The 20,033-nt window shown below is 43.6% G+C and overlaps 1 protein-coding gene across 5 annotated transcripts in view; it reads right to left on the bottom strand.

The window, feature by feature from the left end:
• The window catches only part of NCKIPSD (NCK interacting protein with SH3 domain), a 192,982-nt gene that overhangs the window by 126,471 nt on the left and 46,478 nt on the right, over nucleotides 1-20,033 (bottom strand). For 4 of the 5 annotated variants that reach the window (XR_014788530.1, XM_084840138.1, XM_084840141.1 and 1 more), the window contains 3 exons: nucleotides 9,972-10,084; nucleotides 8,560-8,755; nucleotides 1,036-1,123 (listed from right to left, as the gene is read on the bottom strand). Coding sequence is in view for 4 of the 5 variants with exons in the window: in XM_084840138.1 (XP_084696264.1) it covers nucleotides 1,036-1,123; nucleotides 8,560-8,755; nucleotides 9,972-10,084 (397 nt within the window). In the remaining variant the exon portion in view is untranslated. Of the gene's footprint in view, nucleotides 1-1,035; nucleotides 1,124-8,559; nucleotides 8,756-9,971; nucleotides 10,085-10,477; nucleotides 14,753-20,033 lie in introns of those variants that run through there. The other variant, XM_084840140.1, reaches the window with a different exon arrangement.

Here is a 20,033-nt window from a genome sequence, read left to right as displayed (position 1 = left end):
CACCCTGCTTATTTAACTTATATGCAGAGTACATCATGAGAAATGCCGGGTTGGATGAATCAGAGGTCGGAATTAAGATTGCCGGGAGAATTATCAACAACCTCCGATATGGAGACGATACCACCCTAGTGGCAGAAAGCGAAGAGGATCTCAAGAGCCTCTTGTTGAGGGTGAAAGAGGAGAGTGCAAAAGCTGGTTTGAAACTCAACATTAAAAAAACTAAGATCATGGCATCTGGCCCTATCACTTCCTGGCATATAGAAGGGGAAGAAATGGAAGCAGTGACAGATTTTACTTTCTTGGGCTCCAAGATCACCACAGACGGTGACTGTAGCCATGAAATTAAAAGACGCTTGCTCTTTGGGAGGAAAGCTATGGCCAACCTAGACAGCATAGTAAGAAGCAGAGACATCACCTTGCCAACAAAGGTCCGTCTAATCAAAGCTATGGTTTTCCCATTAGTAATGTATGGCTGTGAGAGCTGGACTATAAGGAAGGCTGAGCGCCGAAGAATTGATGCTTTCGAACTGTGGTGCTGGAGAAGACGCTTACGAGTCCCCTGGACTGCAAGGAGGTCAAATCAGTCCATACTAAAGGAAATCAACCCTGAGTGCTCATTGGAAGGACAGATAATGAAGCTGAAGATCCAATATTTTGGCCACCTAATGCGAAGAGAAAACTCTCTGGAAAAGACCCCGATGCTGGGAAAGACTGAAGGCAAAAGGAGAAGGGGACGGCAGAGGATGAGATGGCTAGATAGCATCACCGATGCAATGAATATGAACTTGAGCACACTCTGGGAGAGAGCGCAGGACAGGAAGGCCTGGCGTGCTATGGTCCATGGGGTCACGAAGAGTCGGAGACAACTGAACGACTGAACAACAACAAATATATATATAGTACACACACACACACACACACACATACACACACACACACAGCAGAAGGAGCCAGAGTTGCTGCCTATCCAGTAAGTTAGTTGTACAATACCACCTGATCCTTAATATTGCACACCCGCAAAAGTGTTTTCCTTACTTTTAATGGAGGCAGCCATCTGCATGTTCTTGTGTTTATCTGGTGGTGGGGGAGTTACAGGAGCAGCACGGCGGGGCTGTGGCGGGATCTAGAAGAGAACATTTCAGAACAATGAAAGGCAGCCACAGCAACAAACAAGAAAGACGTTTCAGAAAACTTTTTTTCCCTAGGTGTGTGCAAATTTGTCCCAATATTGCTCTTTCCATTGCTTTTAGGATGCCTCTGGAGCACAGGAATATTAATTATAATCAGCTCCCTCCAAGAGCAAAGAGAACCTCTGAACACGTCGCTTCCCTCCCTCCTGATGACAAGGAAAGCAGCGTGCTTAATTGCTATGTTCAGCAGTGCGCTGCACTTGTGTTGCACAGACCTGTCAAACATGTACACTGCATGTTGGTCTAAGCCCCTCCACGGAGGCAGCAAGCCATGTGCATATTAGATGCATCTGGAGTGATCCATGCAACAAATTATACTCGCAAAGGGATAAAGACAAAGACACGAAATGTATAAGTTTGCTTCACATTAATGCAGCCAGAGCCATTTTTACTTAGGCTAGGGGGTGGGGGAGCCCCAAGCTAGGCAAGGCTGTTTACAATGCCATTCATTCTTGCAGTTGCTCCTGATAGGAAGAGCTTTGGCTGGCGTGCCATGCTTAAGCTCCCCACAGCTAGTACGCTCCCAAAGTCACGCACTTCTCCTGTGAGCAGGCAGAAGCTGGAATACTGATTGCATAGTTTGATCTGTGTGAGGGACAGAAGGGGGTGAAGTAGGACAGGCAGTCCCCTATCCCACCTGGACTGGACGGGGGCTGCAGCCCTACATCGTAAGACTCCATTTCCCACCACTTGGCAGCACGAAAACAAAGACACACTCAGCATACTTTGCAATTCAGCCAGGGATGCATTTTTTTGGCCAATGGTTAATGCCCCCAAGCCCCGAAACACCGCCTGCTCCGCCCAGCTTATGTCTCCCAGTGTCTGCATCCTCACAACCCCTGCATGATCCTACACTTGATCTCCTCCACCTTGGCCTTGTCCCCCTTCTGGATTTCCTTCCTCTCAGGCAGCAGCTGACTTCACCTCTCCATCTGCGGCTTTCTGCTTGAGCCCAGCTGGCAGCATCCTATGGACACCTCCACCAAGAATCCCACTCTTTGGCCCAGGACTCCTCCCTTCTTCCTCCCTTAGGCAAGTCTCAAGCTCCCTCTTTCTCTTCTCTCCTCTCCCCATTTGGCCAATCTTCTCATATCCTGGAGCCTGATGCTCCACCCTTCCTTTCTCCTTTAGACAACGCTTTATACCAGGGAAGGGGAACATGTGGACCTCCAGATGTTGGTGGACTGCAACTTCAGCCCTAGCCAGCACAGCAAATGGTGAGGGATGGGAGTTGCAAGCCAGCAATATCTGGAGGGGCACACGATCCCCATCCCTGCTGTATCCTCTTGCTTAGATCCCAGAGGAAGATCCCTCCATCAGGGTCCTCCATCTTCTACACGCGTCTCTGGATCCCTCTGTCCCTCCTTCAGGGGTTTTGCTGCTTCACATCCTCCACACCCTAACCTTGTGACTATCTCTCAAAAACAAAAACACTTTGCTTAGGAACTTCATTTACGGGACTAGCGAGAGACCCTACAATATTCCCCAGTGATAAGATGTTACCATGTACGCTAGGTGGAGAGAGAGCTCTTAGAAAGGATTAATGATAGCATTTTCAAAAGGAATGATCAGTGCATTTCATTTATAGGGTGCAACATTTAGACCGCGGAGATATTTTCCACTCCGTGAAAAATGGAGTTTTATTGCACCATTGGGCAAGGATCGTTCGATTGTGCTTGGGTTGCTTCATTTTGCTCTCCAAATGTTGGTCTTGGTCTTACCTACATAAATAGGATATAAATTAATCAAACCTAGCTTGTTTGGGAGCCACACCTACTTCTTTTATGCTACTGAAGAGGAAAAGAATTCAAATAGCAGCAGTCTCACCTGGTTAAATATGGGGTTAGGAAGGGGGCACACATTTCAGTCCGGAATGAGTAATATGGGAGCGTGAGTGAGTCTGGCAGACAGTGAAAGTCAAAAGGAACTTGTAGATTTTTCATCCCAGTACAGATGGGGGAAATGCAAACAGATTAAGAATCATATGTGAAAATGGCCTCAGGCAGTGGAATCTGTATCAGTGAAGGATGCAGATTTGAAGGTTATGCTGCTAAATTTAAGTGGTAGGAGAAGACATTGCTTTTACAGGATCTTCAGTTCTATTTATATGACTAGTATGTTCAGATCTTTAGATGTACCTAATTGTTGAGCTCCAAGGACTACATTAGGAAAACATTTTTGGAGAGGGGTGTGTGTGTTGTTTCCACCCCGCCCACCATCCCCAGCCCCATCAGTGCATTTCAAATAGCCACAGTCATTTGGCATATACACTATAGTTGGGTAGTTACAACATATTTCGCAGAAAATAGATTTACACATCCTTTTCATGGACATGGCAGCTCCATGACTACAGTTTCCTGGGTATTTTATATAAACATTATTATGGTAAATAGTAATGTGTAGGCCAGAAATGTACATTGAAAGAAACATAGACATTTAATGTGATACATGTATGTATGTATGTATTATTATTATTATTACATTTGTATCCCACCTTTTTCCCTCTTGTATCAAGGCAGCTTACATGGTCCTCCTCCTCTCCATTTTATCCTCAAAACAACCCTGTGAGGTAGGTTAGGTTGAGAGTCAGTGACTGGCCCAAAGTCACCTAGTGAGCTGCATGGCCGAGTGGGGACTAGTGTCAGGGTTGGATCTGAACCCATAGAGTCCCAAAGCAGTTCTGATTCTGAGGAAGAGATACAATCTGTGGGAGAGGAACCCGCTCGTTTCTCAGAGGTGCAGCTGGAGGGACACCCCCTCCCTGCTCACATTCCTGAGAGCGAGAGTGACCCTGACAGGGAGAGGGAGGGACAACTTGAGCTTCTAGACATGTGGCGCCGGCGCAGAGACAAGTGGGAGGTAGCGGGCACCAAGAGGAGGCGCTCAGCCCGCTTGGCGCAACGACAGCAGCTACGCCCCAATGCCCCACGAGAAAGGGGTGGACTTTCCCCTCCGACTCCTTAAGTTCAGCAGGTTGCCATGCTTTTCCTCCAAATGGAGACCAACTGATTCCCTAAGGCTAGAATCCCCTGTTAGGCTGCTCCATTGAGTTTCCCACTTAGGCTCAGGCCATTAGCATCTGTAAGTGTCTTTAGGTTGAATGGAAATGAAGCCTTGGAAAATAGCCCTTTTGTCTGTGTGTTGATTCTAGCTACTTGAGGATTACTGAGGCAGCAAGGGCGCTCCTGACAACTAGAACCCAGATTCCCCGAGTCCTTGTCTAACACTCTAACCCTACACCACACTGGCTCTATTTATCCCATAATATGTTTATCTGAAAAATTTAACACTCAGATGTTAAAGTTAAAATTATGGTGTGTAGAGTTAGAAACTGCTACAATAAATTTGTGCATTTTACATGGCATTGTGTTTCTAGTCCTTTATCCTTTTGGCTATCCCAATCTGAAACCTGCTTCTGAAACTATTAAGGCCTGTATTTTTAAAAGGAAAGATCAGATTTTAACCAACTGCATCCTGTACCTTGCTGAAGCACAAGGCCTACATGCTCACCTCCGTACCCTTTCGTTGCCTTCCACCGTTATTCTTTATCCTAAGCCCACAATTGTCAGATGGTTACAGTTAACAGATACACTTCCAGAGAAGTGCTTAAGAAAGGAGGCCGTAATGAAACTAAAAGTTATCTTCTGTGATTCAACCTTTATTTGCACTTTAAGCAAAGTGTGACCATTTGAAAGTGGTGATGCTTGCTCAGGATCCAAATGGAAAGTAAAGCAACAATTAACTTGTTTGTTCATTTAGAAATTATCAGTCGGCAGTCTAAATAGATATCACAGCTGGGAGTTAAGGCACAGAGGCTGATTATTCAAAAGACTGGCAAAATGCCCTTTCCATTTTCCCGGCCAGCTTCTGTAAATACACCTGGCCAAGTCTAACTTAATCTTAATGACTTGACATTCTGTAAACGTTACAGGCTCCTCAAACTGCTTGATGTGACCCAGAGCAACAGGATTGAGTCTTCACATCTTCAGTTAGCTGTCTTAAGGCAAAGTTGGAAGGAAAGGACTTCAATACTTCACTGGTTTGCATGATGCTTCTCAATTTGACCCTTCTGTGTGCTTTATTTACAAAACAGATTAAAATCTGTACCAAAACCCTGAGTGGTTGCTCAGGAAATCCATTTTAAAATGAAGTACAGCACAGATAAGACAAATATATTTAGTTTTTGATTAGTGTGAACACAAGTTATTTTTAAAATCCACATCTGAGACTCAAGGTTATGAAGTGACGCCTTGGCTGTTGTGACAGAGGCTGCAAGTGCATCTCAGGGGATTACTTTTAGTCAGCAGTGGGCAAGTTGTAACCCTCCAGATGTTTTGGCCTACAACTCTCATGATCCCTCACTATTGACTATCCTGGTAAGGCTGATGGGAGTTGTGACCCACCAGATGTTTTGGTCTACAAGCTGATCACCCCTTCTTTAAGTGCATATTACACTGGCTAACAGATATTCCTCTAATACCTGTGCGCCAGTTAGTGTGAAATGGGGGGGGGGGAGCTTAAGCCTTCCAGTTGATTTTCCCCTGCAAATAAAATACTCCCCTGGGCCAGTTTTCTTAACTGCTCAGCCTAGTTTCAGAGCCCATCTGGGGGGGGGGGAAACGGGGGAAAATGGATTGCGGGAGAAACACTGACCAATGGTCGAAGGGAAGGTTAAGCACGCCCCATTCCAGTTCTCGCATGTAAATGCCACCCGCCCCCAATTAGCATTAGAAGGCAAAACCAGGTTTGGGAACTCCCATTTTCCCCATATAATGTGTAATATTATGCTCTCAGTTTTGGAGTCAGCTTGAGTTTCCCCTGCTACTGCACCTCGCATGCTTTGCAGAAGGACAAAAATAACCCAGTTTTAAACAATTTTGTTGTCTGCTGTTTCTCTGGACACTGACCAGAAGTGAGAGCCTGTGAAATTGCAAAGAATCAGGTCAATTTCATGCTGCTGATGCTTGCTAAAAGAAGCACCAACAAAATAACAACTAAAAAAAAAGAACATAGGAGAGAAACAGCTGAAGAATTTCCCCTCTCTCATCTTTCTTCTCCTTTTGCCAGCCTAGCAGGCTTCATACACGAGACCATATCATCAATCATACCCTCAAATTAGTTCTGATCATTTCAGGTTTATCACACATCTGCTAGCCAGAGATACTTGTGTAAAAACCATGGACTACCCAAACTTGCCAAGATTTCGAGGAATGTCCCTAATTTAGAGTTTGAGAGCACACTAATCTAACAGATCATGCATCTTCTAAGCCAATTTCCACAACACCCCACTTTCAGCAGAAAAGAGGGGATTGCCACTATGCTGCCAAAAGAATATGGGGGACGAACACTGGCGTCAGAGGATGTGTGTCCTGTGATCCAGGTCCTCCAAACCCCATTGTCCCCTTCCTAAGACCACTTTGGCAGCAATGGGAGTTTGCTACCTCTTGCAATTTTTTTCCGCAGGAGCAATTGCTTGCTTGCCTTAATCAAAAACAACACAGGAAATAACAGTGACGGTGATGCTAACCAGAAGGTTAAAGCCAGGAAATCACTTTCCACAGTGAGGGAAGGAAGACCAACCTTAAAAATCAGGACAGCTGGCAGATGTATATTCTTCAGTTTGGATATTCAAGGATACAAAATTATTCTCTCTTCAGTGATTCTAAGTTCATCATTTGCTTATCACAGAGCAAACTGCATTCTATCAAAAGTACACTCAAAACAGATTGGCCATAAATCCTTCACAGACCAGGTAAAAGAAACTTCCTTCCCATCAATCCAGGCACTTATGCTTCACTAAAGGTTCACTGAGACTAGAGGACCATGATGGGGAATATGGATGGGGAGAGGATCTGTTTCCTGTCTCTTCCAAAGAAGGTTTGATGAATTTGCCTTGAGTGGAGATGTAAATAGCTCAAGAAAGAAATTATGGCAGGTAACATGCCCTTTTCCATTCAACAGACCTCTTTAGTGCCTGTCAACATTAATGTCCCCAAAATCATTAAAACAAACAGCCTGCTTTCTTTTGCAAAAAGACACACCCAGTCCCCTTGGAGGGAAGGAATCTCTTTCCAATCCATACTTTGCTGGATCAATAATTCCACCACTATACTATCCACTTCAGAACTCAATCTACTAATTCAAAGACATGCTTGGGTGCCACAGAAGCTATGGAATACATTTAAAATGTAGACCAATCTCTGCTTACAAGTCACATTTCCTCTACTTCCTTCCTTAGTTTATCATTAGCAGAAAAAAGCAGGCAAGCTGTATTTGTATCATGCATTCAGCTAGGGAATAAGAAGCCATAGCTATCCTAGTAAAAAGTAGATCTAACCATGTTCCCCATATTTAATAATTTGGGGTATGGAGGAAGAGAGACAAGACAATAAGCAGTACTGTCCCAAATACATTTTTCCTACTTCTTCCCCGAAGAATATTTATCTCTTTAAAAGCATGTCACGAGACTGTGGAATACCCTAATTAGCTCTCACAACTCTCTCTTATACTGGTCTCCTCCAGGGAATACCAAAAAGCTTTGCAAATGAAACTCCAGAACACCACAGCCAGGTCTAACAGAAGATAGCTATTCTTGTCAGCTACAGTAAACACAGGCAACGTAAGAACAGGTCTGAAGCTGCCATTCCATTAATCTCACCCATGCTCACCTCCTTCATTCTCAAAACAAAATACTCTGACAGGGAGGGAGCCAACAGGTGCGTGCAGGGATGGACGAATCTATTTTGGTTTCTCATTTTTCCAGCCTGAAGTTCATTTAGTCCTGTTTCCACATTAGTCTGTGATTTCTTTTAAGAATGTATGCATCCTTAACTCATACACAATTATTCGTATGTATTTTCATGCACATTTCCCCTAATGTATACAGTTTTGCCTAATGGGTTTTTATACATTATTTTCACTAACATACACATTTTTGGATGCACTTTTGCCTAATCTATGCATATTTATATGCATTTTTTGACTGGAGAACTTCACTGTGAAATTTGGAGAAGTGCTCATATCGAAGTATAACTGCATTTCAGTTCACATATTGGTTTGAGAAGTAAAAATGAATGTCTCCCCCATCCCTAGCGGTATGGAACATTTTTCCTTCTGAACACCTATGCCCTATAAGTATCCAAGGAGTTTGAGAGTTCACAAAATTTCTAAATACCTGATCAGACCAATAAAAACAAACAAGATATTTACTTATTCTCTCTCGTTCTTCAGGATCAGCATCTATAGCCAACAACAAAACATTAAATGTTAAGTAGAACTTATCATCCTATAAAGACAAATTTTAAGCATGACTAGTACATGCAGAGGAGACCTTGTTAAGACAAAGTTTTAAATATGCTAAAGATGCTACCTGATAAACGCCACCTTCATCCTCTTGGGGGTCTGTGTTAGGCAAGCTGTGGTGTCGCTCATACCCAGTCCTGCAGACACCATTGGGTTGCCTGGAGAGGTCCAGATGGTGATCGCTGGAAGATGGAGTCATCCCTTGAGTGGATGGTGAGTGACCTTTGCGGGAAACAGTTTCCTTCCGATGATGGATCAACTTTCTGGCAATATAATATAACAACACCTTAAAGTTTAGGTACCATGTTTAAGACAGATCCCTCCATTGACTCCAAGATTACAGAAATTTTTGAAATTGTGATAGTTGCTCAGAATTCCTAATGAGACTACCATGGCTTTATCTGCTTCCCTAAATGTTAATGTGAAGAACTAAAACCCAACAGCCCTTTCTACTCTGGAAAAAGTCTGCAGCAAGTGAATACTTTCTAAAACCTCAGACAGTTTAGCGATGGATAAAGCTGCTTAGAATTCTCTTCTCTTTCTTCTGGATGCCCAGCCCCTTCTGTCTCTTTGCTCTCCTATACTTACACAGTATACACCCCACTATAGCTCCCCCCAAACACCCAATCCCACAAGGTAATTCAGAATGAGACAAGCTTCTTTGGTGCATGACAACCTCTATTTGCATAATATCAACATCTATGCTTGAAAGGAACCCAAGAATAATCTAAAATCTAGTTCCTAATATAGTCGCCTATGAACTATGCTGTGTTCTGAATGCAGAGAACAGGAATGGGCAAGAAGCACTCCAAGCAGAGTTGCATTAAGAGCAATGAATGTCATCCAATTTATCAAATCCATTTAGACCGGACAAGTAAGAAATACCATGTCTTACAGGGGAAGTCCAGGATCACTACCTAGTCTCTCTCTCTCTCTCTCTCTCTCTCTCTCTCTCCATATTTCATTTTCAGCATTTATAATCCATCTTCCTAAATTCTTCAGGGAGGCCAATGACTTAGAAGGATATTCCTTACTAACTGAAATGTTATAGACTGAACAAAAAGAAATATCAGCAGAGTTTGCTCTTGGGTTATAACTCTGGGTTGTTTCTCCCTCAACAACCCAGATTTCCGGGTTCAGACATCATGGAGAACAACCCAGGGACAGGGTTAGCACACGAGAAGTGGCCGAGTGGTGGGGAGCCAGGAAACTTGCTTGCTCCCTCATTGCTCCCCCCAAAACCATAGTTAACAACTACGGCTTTATTAATCATGTGAACCAGGTCGTTGTTTGTACTAGATGCTACAAGGAAGAGACAATAAAGAGCAGTGATACAGGAACACAGCTCAGTGTCTCTTGTAACACCTAGTTTGACCCTGAATGGTAACAGCAGGTCTTAAACTCATCTGCATTCAGATAATGTGTCTTCATTAGCAGTATTTCCATACTGTCTTGAGTATTCTTGTTTGCTCTACTTACTGGAGGACATCCCTCTGTTCCAAGTTGTACTTTCCCCCATTCTTCATTGCCACATTATGAATGGCCTCAATTGCTCTGTCAATCGACTGCAGAACTATATCTTGTTCCAACACCTAAGGAATACAACATGCTACGTGTTAAGCACCTTTGCTTTCATCTTCCAATCAAAGTCTATAAGGACAATACGAAATAGAAAACAGAACTAAGTTCTGTTTTCTAAATGGTTCCATTTGTTTTCTAGACACCACACCCTTTGATACCTTCTCATTATTTTAGTACACACAACCACAGCATACATTTATAAAAGAAATTGATTTCCCTGTTCTGTTTGTTTTTTTATAGATATTTGATGAAGGTTTCTTTAAAAATAAACACAGAAAACTCAAGGTTTGTGTGTTTTATAAAAAAATAATATACAAAATAGATTCTGTCTGTGCAAGATTTATTAGAAGAGTAGAAAAACATTTGTCTGAAAGCAGCAGAGGATACATCACAACTCCACTCACCCATCCTGGGCCCTGGAGTCACAGCCATTCATTACATGAAGATCAATGGCAAAACTTCAGAGGCGCAAAGCAGATCTTCAGATCAATTTCACATTCAAATTGCCACGGTGACTCTTCCACCCTCCACTGCATGTTGTGACAATTTTAAGTTTATTTCCTTCTGCTGTCTTTGCTTGCCTATGGGATAGTTGAAGGCTGCCCTCCCCACCCCTCCCATCAAAGAAATCTAGGCACAAGCACTGAATGTACATGCATCCGGGTACCTGGAACACCTATGCCATGATTCATACCACTTGCTTGCCCCTTTGACAATTCTCCCTTTTGCTATCTTTATTTTGTTGCCGAAGTGACCCAGTTTCTGGCCTGTATCTTTATTGTATTGTACCAATTGTTCCCCAAGAAATCCCTTCAACCAACGTTTCAGTCAAATCTTTTTAATGACAAAACGTAGATCTCAAATTGACAAAAATATTATTTGAACCAGAAATCTAATATGCTGACACTGAAATGAATGAACTCCAATGATCTCCATTTCCCGTATTAGTTATACTGTGAACACGTTGTCATTGAAGTTCATGGTATCCTCCAGCCATGGCCTATGCTGACCCTAAAGATTTGAGTTTCTGATAGTGGAAAGTTTCAAACTAATTGTACACGCTACCGTTAGCAGTAACTAGAAGATCAAGTTGGAAAAGAGGATTAAGGAAACAAAAAAGAGTTAGGAAAAAGAATGAGGGGTAGAAAAATGGGAAAACATTATGCCAAGGTGAAGCCAAGAAAGATAAACTCTTGCAAGTCAAGAACATGGTTAATTTTATTTATAAACTTCCTTCAACACAGGAGTGGGGAAACCCTTTCAGCCCGAGACCCAAATTCCTTTTTGGCGAAGCTCTTGGGGGCCACATTCCAGGGGTGGACAGGGCCAAAGGCAAATGGGATGAGGCCAAAAATGCAAAAAAAATACCAGCATATTGTAGCTTAAAGCTCTTGCTGCCAGCTACTAACCCTTAGGAGATGTTCAACCTTTTAAAATGGGAGAAAAACTGCCCAAAGGCCAGAAAACCAGCAAACAATTGGTCATTGGGGGAAAGGGGTGGGGGCATGGACATCTCTGGAATCCCTATAGGACCAGACTGGGACTCTGGGAGGCCGGATTTAGCGCCTGGGACTGAGGTTCCCCAGAAATCAGTAAGTGTTTAAGGGCACAATCCTATGCATGTCTGGACAGAAAAAAAGGTCTACAACTCCTAGCATGCCCCAGCCAGCCATGCTGGGGCATGCTGGGAGTTGTAGGCCTTTTTTCTGTCTAAACATGCACAGGATTGAGTCTTAATGCACGAAAGCATAGCTGCCATAATGGGCAGTTAGCCAAAAGGGTCCTGATCTGCAGCCAATTCCATCAGCTAAGTTGGGCTGAAGTCGGGAAACCTAACCTATCTCCTAGGTGGAGAGTTGATGGATATTTTATGTACAGAAAACCCCAAATCACAAATTCAAAAACACAGACAAAGTTTTGGCTGGTTTGATCATGAGTGCATGTCCCTTAAGAAACAAATTCAGAATATATATATAAGAACTATCGAAGTAGCACAACAAACGTGTTCCGGGCAAATTATTTTCAATTTAAAAACTTTATCAGGCAACTATCCAGGCCAAGAAACAAGCTGATATAAGTGAGAGGTGGAGTTTGTTGTATCAGGCAACTCTGAATAAAGATATAAGGTGGAATCTGGTGTCTAGCGGACTATCAGATAGTAAGGCTCCTGACTGCTGTATTCCAAAAGCAGTGTGGAAGAAACCTTTCACTGAAATCTTTCTTGACCCTGACTCTGCAAATCTAATTGTAACTGGGAAGATAGATGATTTACCTGAATGGCCTGATGTCCATCAAAAAGAGATCAGTGAATCAATCAGCCAACTTAAAACAATAAGGCTCCTGGACCTGATAGTATACCTTCAAATGCATCAAAATGCAATGCAAACTGGTGGGCTTCTTGTTTAGCCCCCCCCCCTTTTTTTTTTTTACTTTATGCAACAGGACAGGCATATTTGGTGCAAGGCAATTTTAGTCACAATATACAAGAAAGGTGAAAGGCAGGATCCCAATAATTATCGTCCCATAAAACTCCTATTTATAACTGGGAAGATTTACACTAAATTGTTATGTAAACGTCTTCTGAATTGGATGAGAAACTCCAAAGTGACAGGAGACGAACAAATTGGTTTTACTCCTGGTTGCTCAACTTTGGACCACTGTTTTGTTTTGGCCCATTTAACTGAAAAGTATTCTAAACCAAAAGGGGGCCAATTATTTTCTGCATTCATAGATTTGAAATCTGCTTTTGACTCAGTTTCAAGAAATAAGCTATGGGCAAAATTAGAAATGCTGGGTATTGATAAAAGACTTCTATATTTGATCCAAAATCTTTATCATCAGACGGAAGTTCAAATCAGATGTAATTCCAGTGGTGGCCTGTCGGAACTAATAGTATCAATTAGGGGTGTAAGACAAGGCTGCGTTATAGCTCCATTTTTGTTTAATATTTTCCAGAGAGATTTATCTAATGCTTTGAATACTACAGATTCTCATCCTCCAAAACTGGCTGATACAAGGATCCCCATTTTATTCTATGCAGACGACGCTGTCTTAATATCATGGACCAGGGTTGGCCTCCTGCGTCTGCTGGCAGTGTTCACCAGCTACTGTAAAATTAACCAGTTGAGAATTAACTATAATAAATCTAAAGTGCTGGTTTTTTCAAGACGCAAGAGGACCTTTGGATGGTTGTGAATGGGAATCGTATCGAACAAATTTCAGGCTATAAATATTTGGGTATATACTTTCATAAAACTCTCAATTGGTCTTTGCAGAGAGATAGGGCTAGAGCAACAGCTAACAATACAGCTGCTGCAATAATAAGGTTCTATTATACCAAAGGAGGTCAATTTGTCCCTGCTGCACTTCAAGCATTTAAGGCTAAGTCACTTATGCAACTGATGTATGGCATTGCAATCTGGATCAAAGCTGTTAATTTTTCCAATAGAATCTGTGCAGGCAGCTTTCATCTGCTCCATCCTTGGTCTTCCAAAATGTGTAGCAACCCCTGCTCTCTCGTTGGAAACTGGCCTACAGAAAATCACCTCAAAAGCTTGGAGTAGCGCATTATATTTTTGGATCCATTTGTATGGCCCTGGATCCTTAGGTTATTTATATAAGATACGCAATGACCCCTACGTCTCTGAGTGGATGAAATTGCTCTGGAATAAGATCAGTTCTCTGGGCTTATGCCCAGAGTCTGTACTAATGATGGAGGCTAAGTAGGCCAGAGCTCTTCTGTCTCAAAGGGTCAGGGATTATGATCTGCAGACTTTAACTTCTGCAGCAGACAGAACTTGCTCTCCTCTGTTTTGGGGTATAAATCTGAGTTATGGGCTGGGAGAAGCGAAATATTAACAGTCCTTAACATTCCCAAATATCGGCATGCACTTACTTTAGCAAGATTTAATGTCTTACACTCTGCTTTATATGCCCATGTGGAAGGAATGAAATCGAATCAGTTATCCATGTTTTACGTTGCTGCTCCTTTTGTATAGAGATTAGAGATAAATTACTGTCTGATACTAGATCAGATGTAAATGTACTTCTCAACTGTTTTAGGATAACAGAGGATAGGGATCGAGGCTTTTGCTAAATTCTTCTTGCATGCTATAAGATCTTTTTGTCACCTCCCAGCTGAGCAGAGCAGAGAAGAGCAAGCTGCTCCAGCTGGTCCAGGGACTACAGAAGCAAGCAAGCTCCCAGACAGCGAGCGACCAGGGGGAGCGACCAGGGGGAGCAACCAGGAGCTGGCCAGGGGAGTTGCAGTGGTAGAAGAGACAAAGGACACAAAGGAGACAGAGGCTAAGAGGTAAGTGGGCTGCAGGAAGCCCAGGGGGCTGCCCTTTATCCTTCTGAGTGGCTGTGAGCTCACCAGGTGCTTCAGAGAGCTCCAACTGAATTGGGGGTGTGTGGCCTGAATACTCCCAGCAGCTGAGTGGGCGGGAAGCTTCAGTCTGTTTCCCGCCTCCCAGCTGAGCAGAGCAGAGCAGAGAAGAGCAAGCTGCTCCAGCTGGTCCAGGGACTACAGAAGCAAGCAAGCTCCCAGAGAGCGAGCGACCAGAGCGAGCGCACAGGGGGAGCAAACAGGAGTTGGCCAGGGGAGGTTGGCAGGGGAGGTCAAGGGGGAGGCCCCTAACATTTATTTTATTTATTTATTTATTTTTATTTTATAACTAATTTTTTTTCATTTATTCATCTTGTAACACACACTTCCACACCAGTGGGACTCTGCTTTTAACCTCTACTGAGTAGAGGAGCAGGCACAGGCTAGTCTAGAACAATCACAAAGCTAGACACAAAAAGGGAAAAGAGGCAATGGAAGGACAGGACTCTCCAGTGGTGGTGACCTGCAAGGTGTGTGCAATGTTTGCTTTCTTGCCTGAGAACAACATGGCCTACACCTGCAACAAGTGCAAGTTGATCGCGCTGCTGGAAGAAAAAGTAAGTGGACTGGAGCGGCGACTGTCGACCCTCCGGGGAATAAGAGAACACGAAGAGTTCTTGGACAGAATGGGGGAACTACAACAGCAAAGGGAAGACCAGAAGCTTGAAGAGCAACAGCAAGATGAGGCAGAAGTGGGAAATGCTGAGGAGAAGAAAAATGGAGAAGAGGATACTCCTTGGAAAAGGGTGACAGTTAGAAGAAGTAGATGCCACTCTGCACCAGTGGAAGCAGTGGAGCTGTGGAACCGATTCCAGGTACTTGCGGATGAGACTGGAGGACAGCCTGCAGAGGAAGAATCACAGGGGAACCTGCATGAGAGTGAGCAAAAGGCTGAAGGTCAGTCAAATAGAGGCGATGAAACCCAGGCCTACAACAAGAAGAAGAGAAGAGTGGTAGTAGTGGGAGACTCCTTGCTGCGTGGGACTGAGACCCAAGTATGTCGCGAAGACCCGTGGACTCGCCAGGTATGTTGTCTCCCGGGAGGACGGATCAGAGACATGACTGAAAAGTTGCCTGCACTCATAAAGCCTACTGACAGGTATCCCTTTCTTCTCATCCATGTGGGAACAAATGATACCGCCAAGCGGAGCTACGAAGAAATCACGTCAGACTTTGAAGCTTTGGGAAGGAAACTCAAGAACTTTGGGGCCCAGGTAGTTTTCTCATCCATCCTTCCAATAGTTAGAAGAGGGATAGAAAGGGAACGAAAAATACTCCGGGTGAATGACTGGCTACGAAGGTGGTGCCGACGAGAGAGATTTGGATTCTGGGACCACGGGCTATACTTCCTGGAAGATGGGCTGTTGGCAAGGGACGGGTTGCACCTCACAAAGGAAGGGAAGAATGTGTTTGGCCACAGCATGAAGAACTTCATCAGGAGGGCTTTAAACTGAATCCTACGGGGAAGGGAGATGTAATGTTGGGGGTAACAATGGACGTAGGCACATGCACTGCAATGGAGAGAACAGCTCTGATAGTGCCCAATAACAGTCTTCAGACACATGTAGGAAGAAAGCCAGTCTATGAAGCACATGGTCTTCGATGTCTAGATACTAATGCCCAGAGTATGGGAAACAAACAGAACAAACTTGAACTCTTAATACAGGAGGGAAATTATGACTTGATAGGTATAACTGAGACTTGGTGGGATGACTCTCATGACTGGAATACAGCAATTGAAGGATATAACTTGTTCAAAAAGAACAGAAGGAACAGAAAGCGAGGTGGAGTTGCACTGTATGTGAAAAATACATATCTCTGCACAGAAATACAGGAGGATGAGTTTGGTTGCCCCATCGAGAGCATCTGGGTTACAATAAAAGGAGCAAAGAATAAAAGGAACATGTCTACTACTGGCCACCCAATCAAGGAGAAGACGAGGATGACACTTTTGAAAAGCAAATTGCCAGTGTTTCAAGGAAGCATGATGTAGTTGTAATGGGGGACTTCAATCTCCCCGATATTTGTTGGGAGACACAATCTGCAAAACATGGCCCCTCCAGGAAATTCCTGACTTGTGTGGCGGGTAACTTCCTCCTACAGAAAGTACAGGAAGGAACTAGAGGATTGGCTATCCTTGACTTGATCCTAACCAACAGAGATGACTTAGTGGAGAAAGTAGCAGTTACAGGAACTCTAGGAGAAAGTGACAATGTTGTACTTGAGTTCTTGGTTCTAAGGGAAGCAAAAGCCGAGTGTAGTCAAATGCGTACCATGGATTTTAGAAAAGCGGATTTTAATCAACTCAGAACAATGATCAGTAAGGTCCCATGGCAAGCGACGCTAATGAGAAAAGGAGTCCAAGATGGGTGGGAACTTTTAGAAAAGGAAATTCTCAAGGCACAATTACAAACAATTCCAACAAGAAGAAAAGGTGGAAGACAACAGAAGAAGCCAATATGGCTTCAAAAAAAGCTTAGAGATTACCTGAAAACAAAAAAGGAACATATAGGAAGTGGAAAGAAGGCCAAGTAACAAAGGAAGAGTACAGGCAGGGAGCACAGAATTGCAGGGATGGCGTCAGGAAGGCTAAAGCTGAGAACGAGCTGAGGTTAGCGAGGGATGTGAAAAACAACAAAAAGGCTTTCTTCAGCTACCTGCATAGTAAAAGGCAGAGGAAAGAAATGGTTGTTCAGCTATTAAATAAGGATGGCAAAACGATAACAGATGACAAAGAAAAGGCAGAGGTGCCCAATTCCTACTTTGGCTCAGTCTTCTCCCAAAAGAGGGTCTATGACCCCCCTGGCAAAGGCAAAGTACAGGTTGAAGGGGCAGGATTGCACCTTGAGATCGATAGGCATATGGTCAAGGAACACCTAATTACTCTGAATGAGTTCAAATCTCCAGGGCCAGATGAGCTGCATCCTAGAGTAATAAAGGAACTGGCAGAAGAACTCTCAGAATCCCTGTCTATTCTCTCTGAGAAATCAGGGAGGACGGGGGAAGTGCCAGATAACTGGAGGAGGGCTAATGTTGTCCGTCTTCAAAAAGGGTAAAAAGGAGGAACCTGGGAACTACAGGCCAGTCAGTCTGACATCAATCCCTGGGCAAATTCTGGAGCAGATGATAAAGCAATCCATCTGGAAGTACCTTGAAAACAATGCCATGATTACTCGAAGCCAACATGGATTTGTCAAGAACAAGTCCTGCCAGATGAATCTGATCTCGTTTTTTGATCAAGTAACCTCCCTTGTGGACAGTGGGAATGCTGTGGACATCATATACCTCGACTTCAGCAAAGCTTTCAACAAAGTGCCCCATGATATCCTGATGAGCAAACTAGCTCAAAGTGGGCTAGATGAAACAACGATCCGGTGGATCCACAGTTGGCTACAGAATCGGACTCAAAGAGTGCTTCTCAATGGGACCTTCTCAAACTGGGGAGAGGTAACGAGTCGGGTACCGCAGGGCTCAGTCCTGGGCCCAGTGCTCTTCAACATTTTTATTAATGATTTAGAGGAGGAGGTGCAAGGAATGCTGATCAAATTTGCAGGTGACACAAAATTGGGTGGGATAACTAATACTTTGGAAGACAGAAACAAAATTCAAAGTGATCTGGACAGACTGGGCAGAAAACAACAGAATGACATTTATTAGGGATAAATGCCAAGTTCTACACCTAGGAAAAAGAAACCAAATGCACAGTTACAAGATGGGGGATACGTGGCTCAACAACACTACAAGCGAGAAGGATCTTGGAAATGTTGTCAATCACAAGCTGAATATGAGCCAACAATGTGATGTGGCTGCAAAAAAGGCCAATGCTCTTTTGGGCTGCATTAATAGAAGCATAGCTTCCAAATCCCAGGATGTACTAGTTCCCCTCTACTCAGCACTGGTTAGGCCTCATCTGGAGTACTGTGTACAGTTCTGGACACCACAGTTTAAGAAGGATGCAGACAAACTGGAGAGGGTTCAGAGGAGGGCAACAAAGATGATCGGGGGACTGGAAACAAAGCCCTATGAAGAGAAACTGAAAGAACTGGGCATGTTTAGCCTTGAGAGGAGAGGACTGAGGGGAGATATGATAGCACTCTTCAAGTACTTGAAAGGTTGTCACAGAGTGGAAAGCCAGGATCTCTTCTCGATCATCCCAGAGTGCAGGACACGGAGTAATGGGCTCAAGTTACAGGAAGCCAGATTCCAGCTGAACATTAGGAAAAACTTCCTGACTGTTAGAGCAATACGACAATGGAACCAATGACCTAGGGAGGTAGTGGGCTCTCTCCCACACTGGAGTCATTCAAGAGGAGGCTGGACAGCCATCTGTCAGGGATGCTCTGACTTGGATTCCTGCACTGAGCAAGGGGTTGGACTCGATACCTTGTAGGCCCCTTCCAACCCTACTATTCTATGATTCTATGATCTCTTCAGAACTGATTTTACTGTATATTTCCTGAATGTGTTTGTAGACTTTTTGTATGTTCAAAATCTGGTCAGTGACCGTAATGAAGATGATGGTGATGGTGATGATTCTTTCACCAGTGCTGGAAGCCTAATATCTAATTTTACACAGCAGAGCCCAGGAAAAGCTACATGGCCCTACCAAGTTTAATGAGAAGAATCCTTTACTGACATAAACACAGAAGCCTTGAACAGAGTTTAGTGGGGAAAACCCAAGTTGCTGCTCTTCAGCAAGCTTGGAATAAATGCTAGAAGCTGAGGACCACCTTCGATCTTTTCTGACTTCACTCTCCTGCCCAGCCAAAGAGTGCTTGAAACCTTATAGGGACACATCTCAATGAGCCTTGGGCAAGATTCTTGTAGAGTAGCAGAAGGCACCTGCTCCGCAAGGAGCTGTGATCACTGATACCCTTGCAATGGAATATAACTTCTGCTAAAGCATTGTAGATCATGCATGCATTAAAAATTATTATGCCAAATGTTGAATTTCCTGTGAATGGAATGTAATTGTTTTTTTCAAGCATGATAAAGGGAATTGAAACCCCATGCTTCTGAAACATATCTTCTCTACTACTGTTAGCTGGTCTTTTAGGTTAAGATGAAATTTTAACATTTCCAAATCACAATGTTCTCTTATGACAAACACAGGATTGGGAGAAGATGGGGAGGAAGGAAGAGAGATTCTGAATTACATTAGAACAACACTGTGGGCTCATTAAAATATCCAACCCATCTACTCTAAGGGAAGCTACCTTGGTCTTTTCATAAAACTTTGTGAGAAAGCACTCCCAGCATTCCCCAACCTGGTGCCCTCCAGACGTGTTGGAATATAACCCCCAGTATCAGTGTTGTAGAAATTGAGAGATCCTGTGTGGTTAAAAATCTAAACTGGGACTAACTGAATCCCATTTGCTCGGAACATTTGGCCAGCAAAGCCATCATTCACGTTCAGAGCAGGAAGGAACCAAAAAGCCACACGGTCCAATCTCCCACCCAAATTGTAGGATCTGCCACCCCCTCCTCCCAATTCATTCATGCAATTAAGACCATTAGCATGGTGGTGGCAGCAGTGGCTACAGAGCACAGAAATCCACATGACTCTAATAATC

This window comes from Heloderma suspectum, chromosome 2 (genome assembly GCF_057233095.1).
Source record: "Heloderma suspectum isolate Gila_16-S chromosome 2, 16-S_ref, whole genome shotgun sequence".
Lineage (NCBI taxonomy): Eukaryota > Metazoa > Chordata > Lepidosauria > Squamata > Helodermatidae > Heloderma > Heloderma suspectum.
This window is presented reverse-complemented; position numbering and strand designations above follow the sequence as displayed.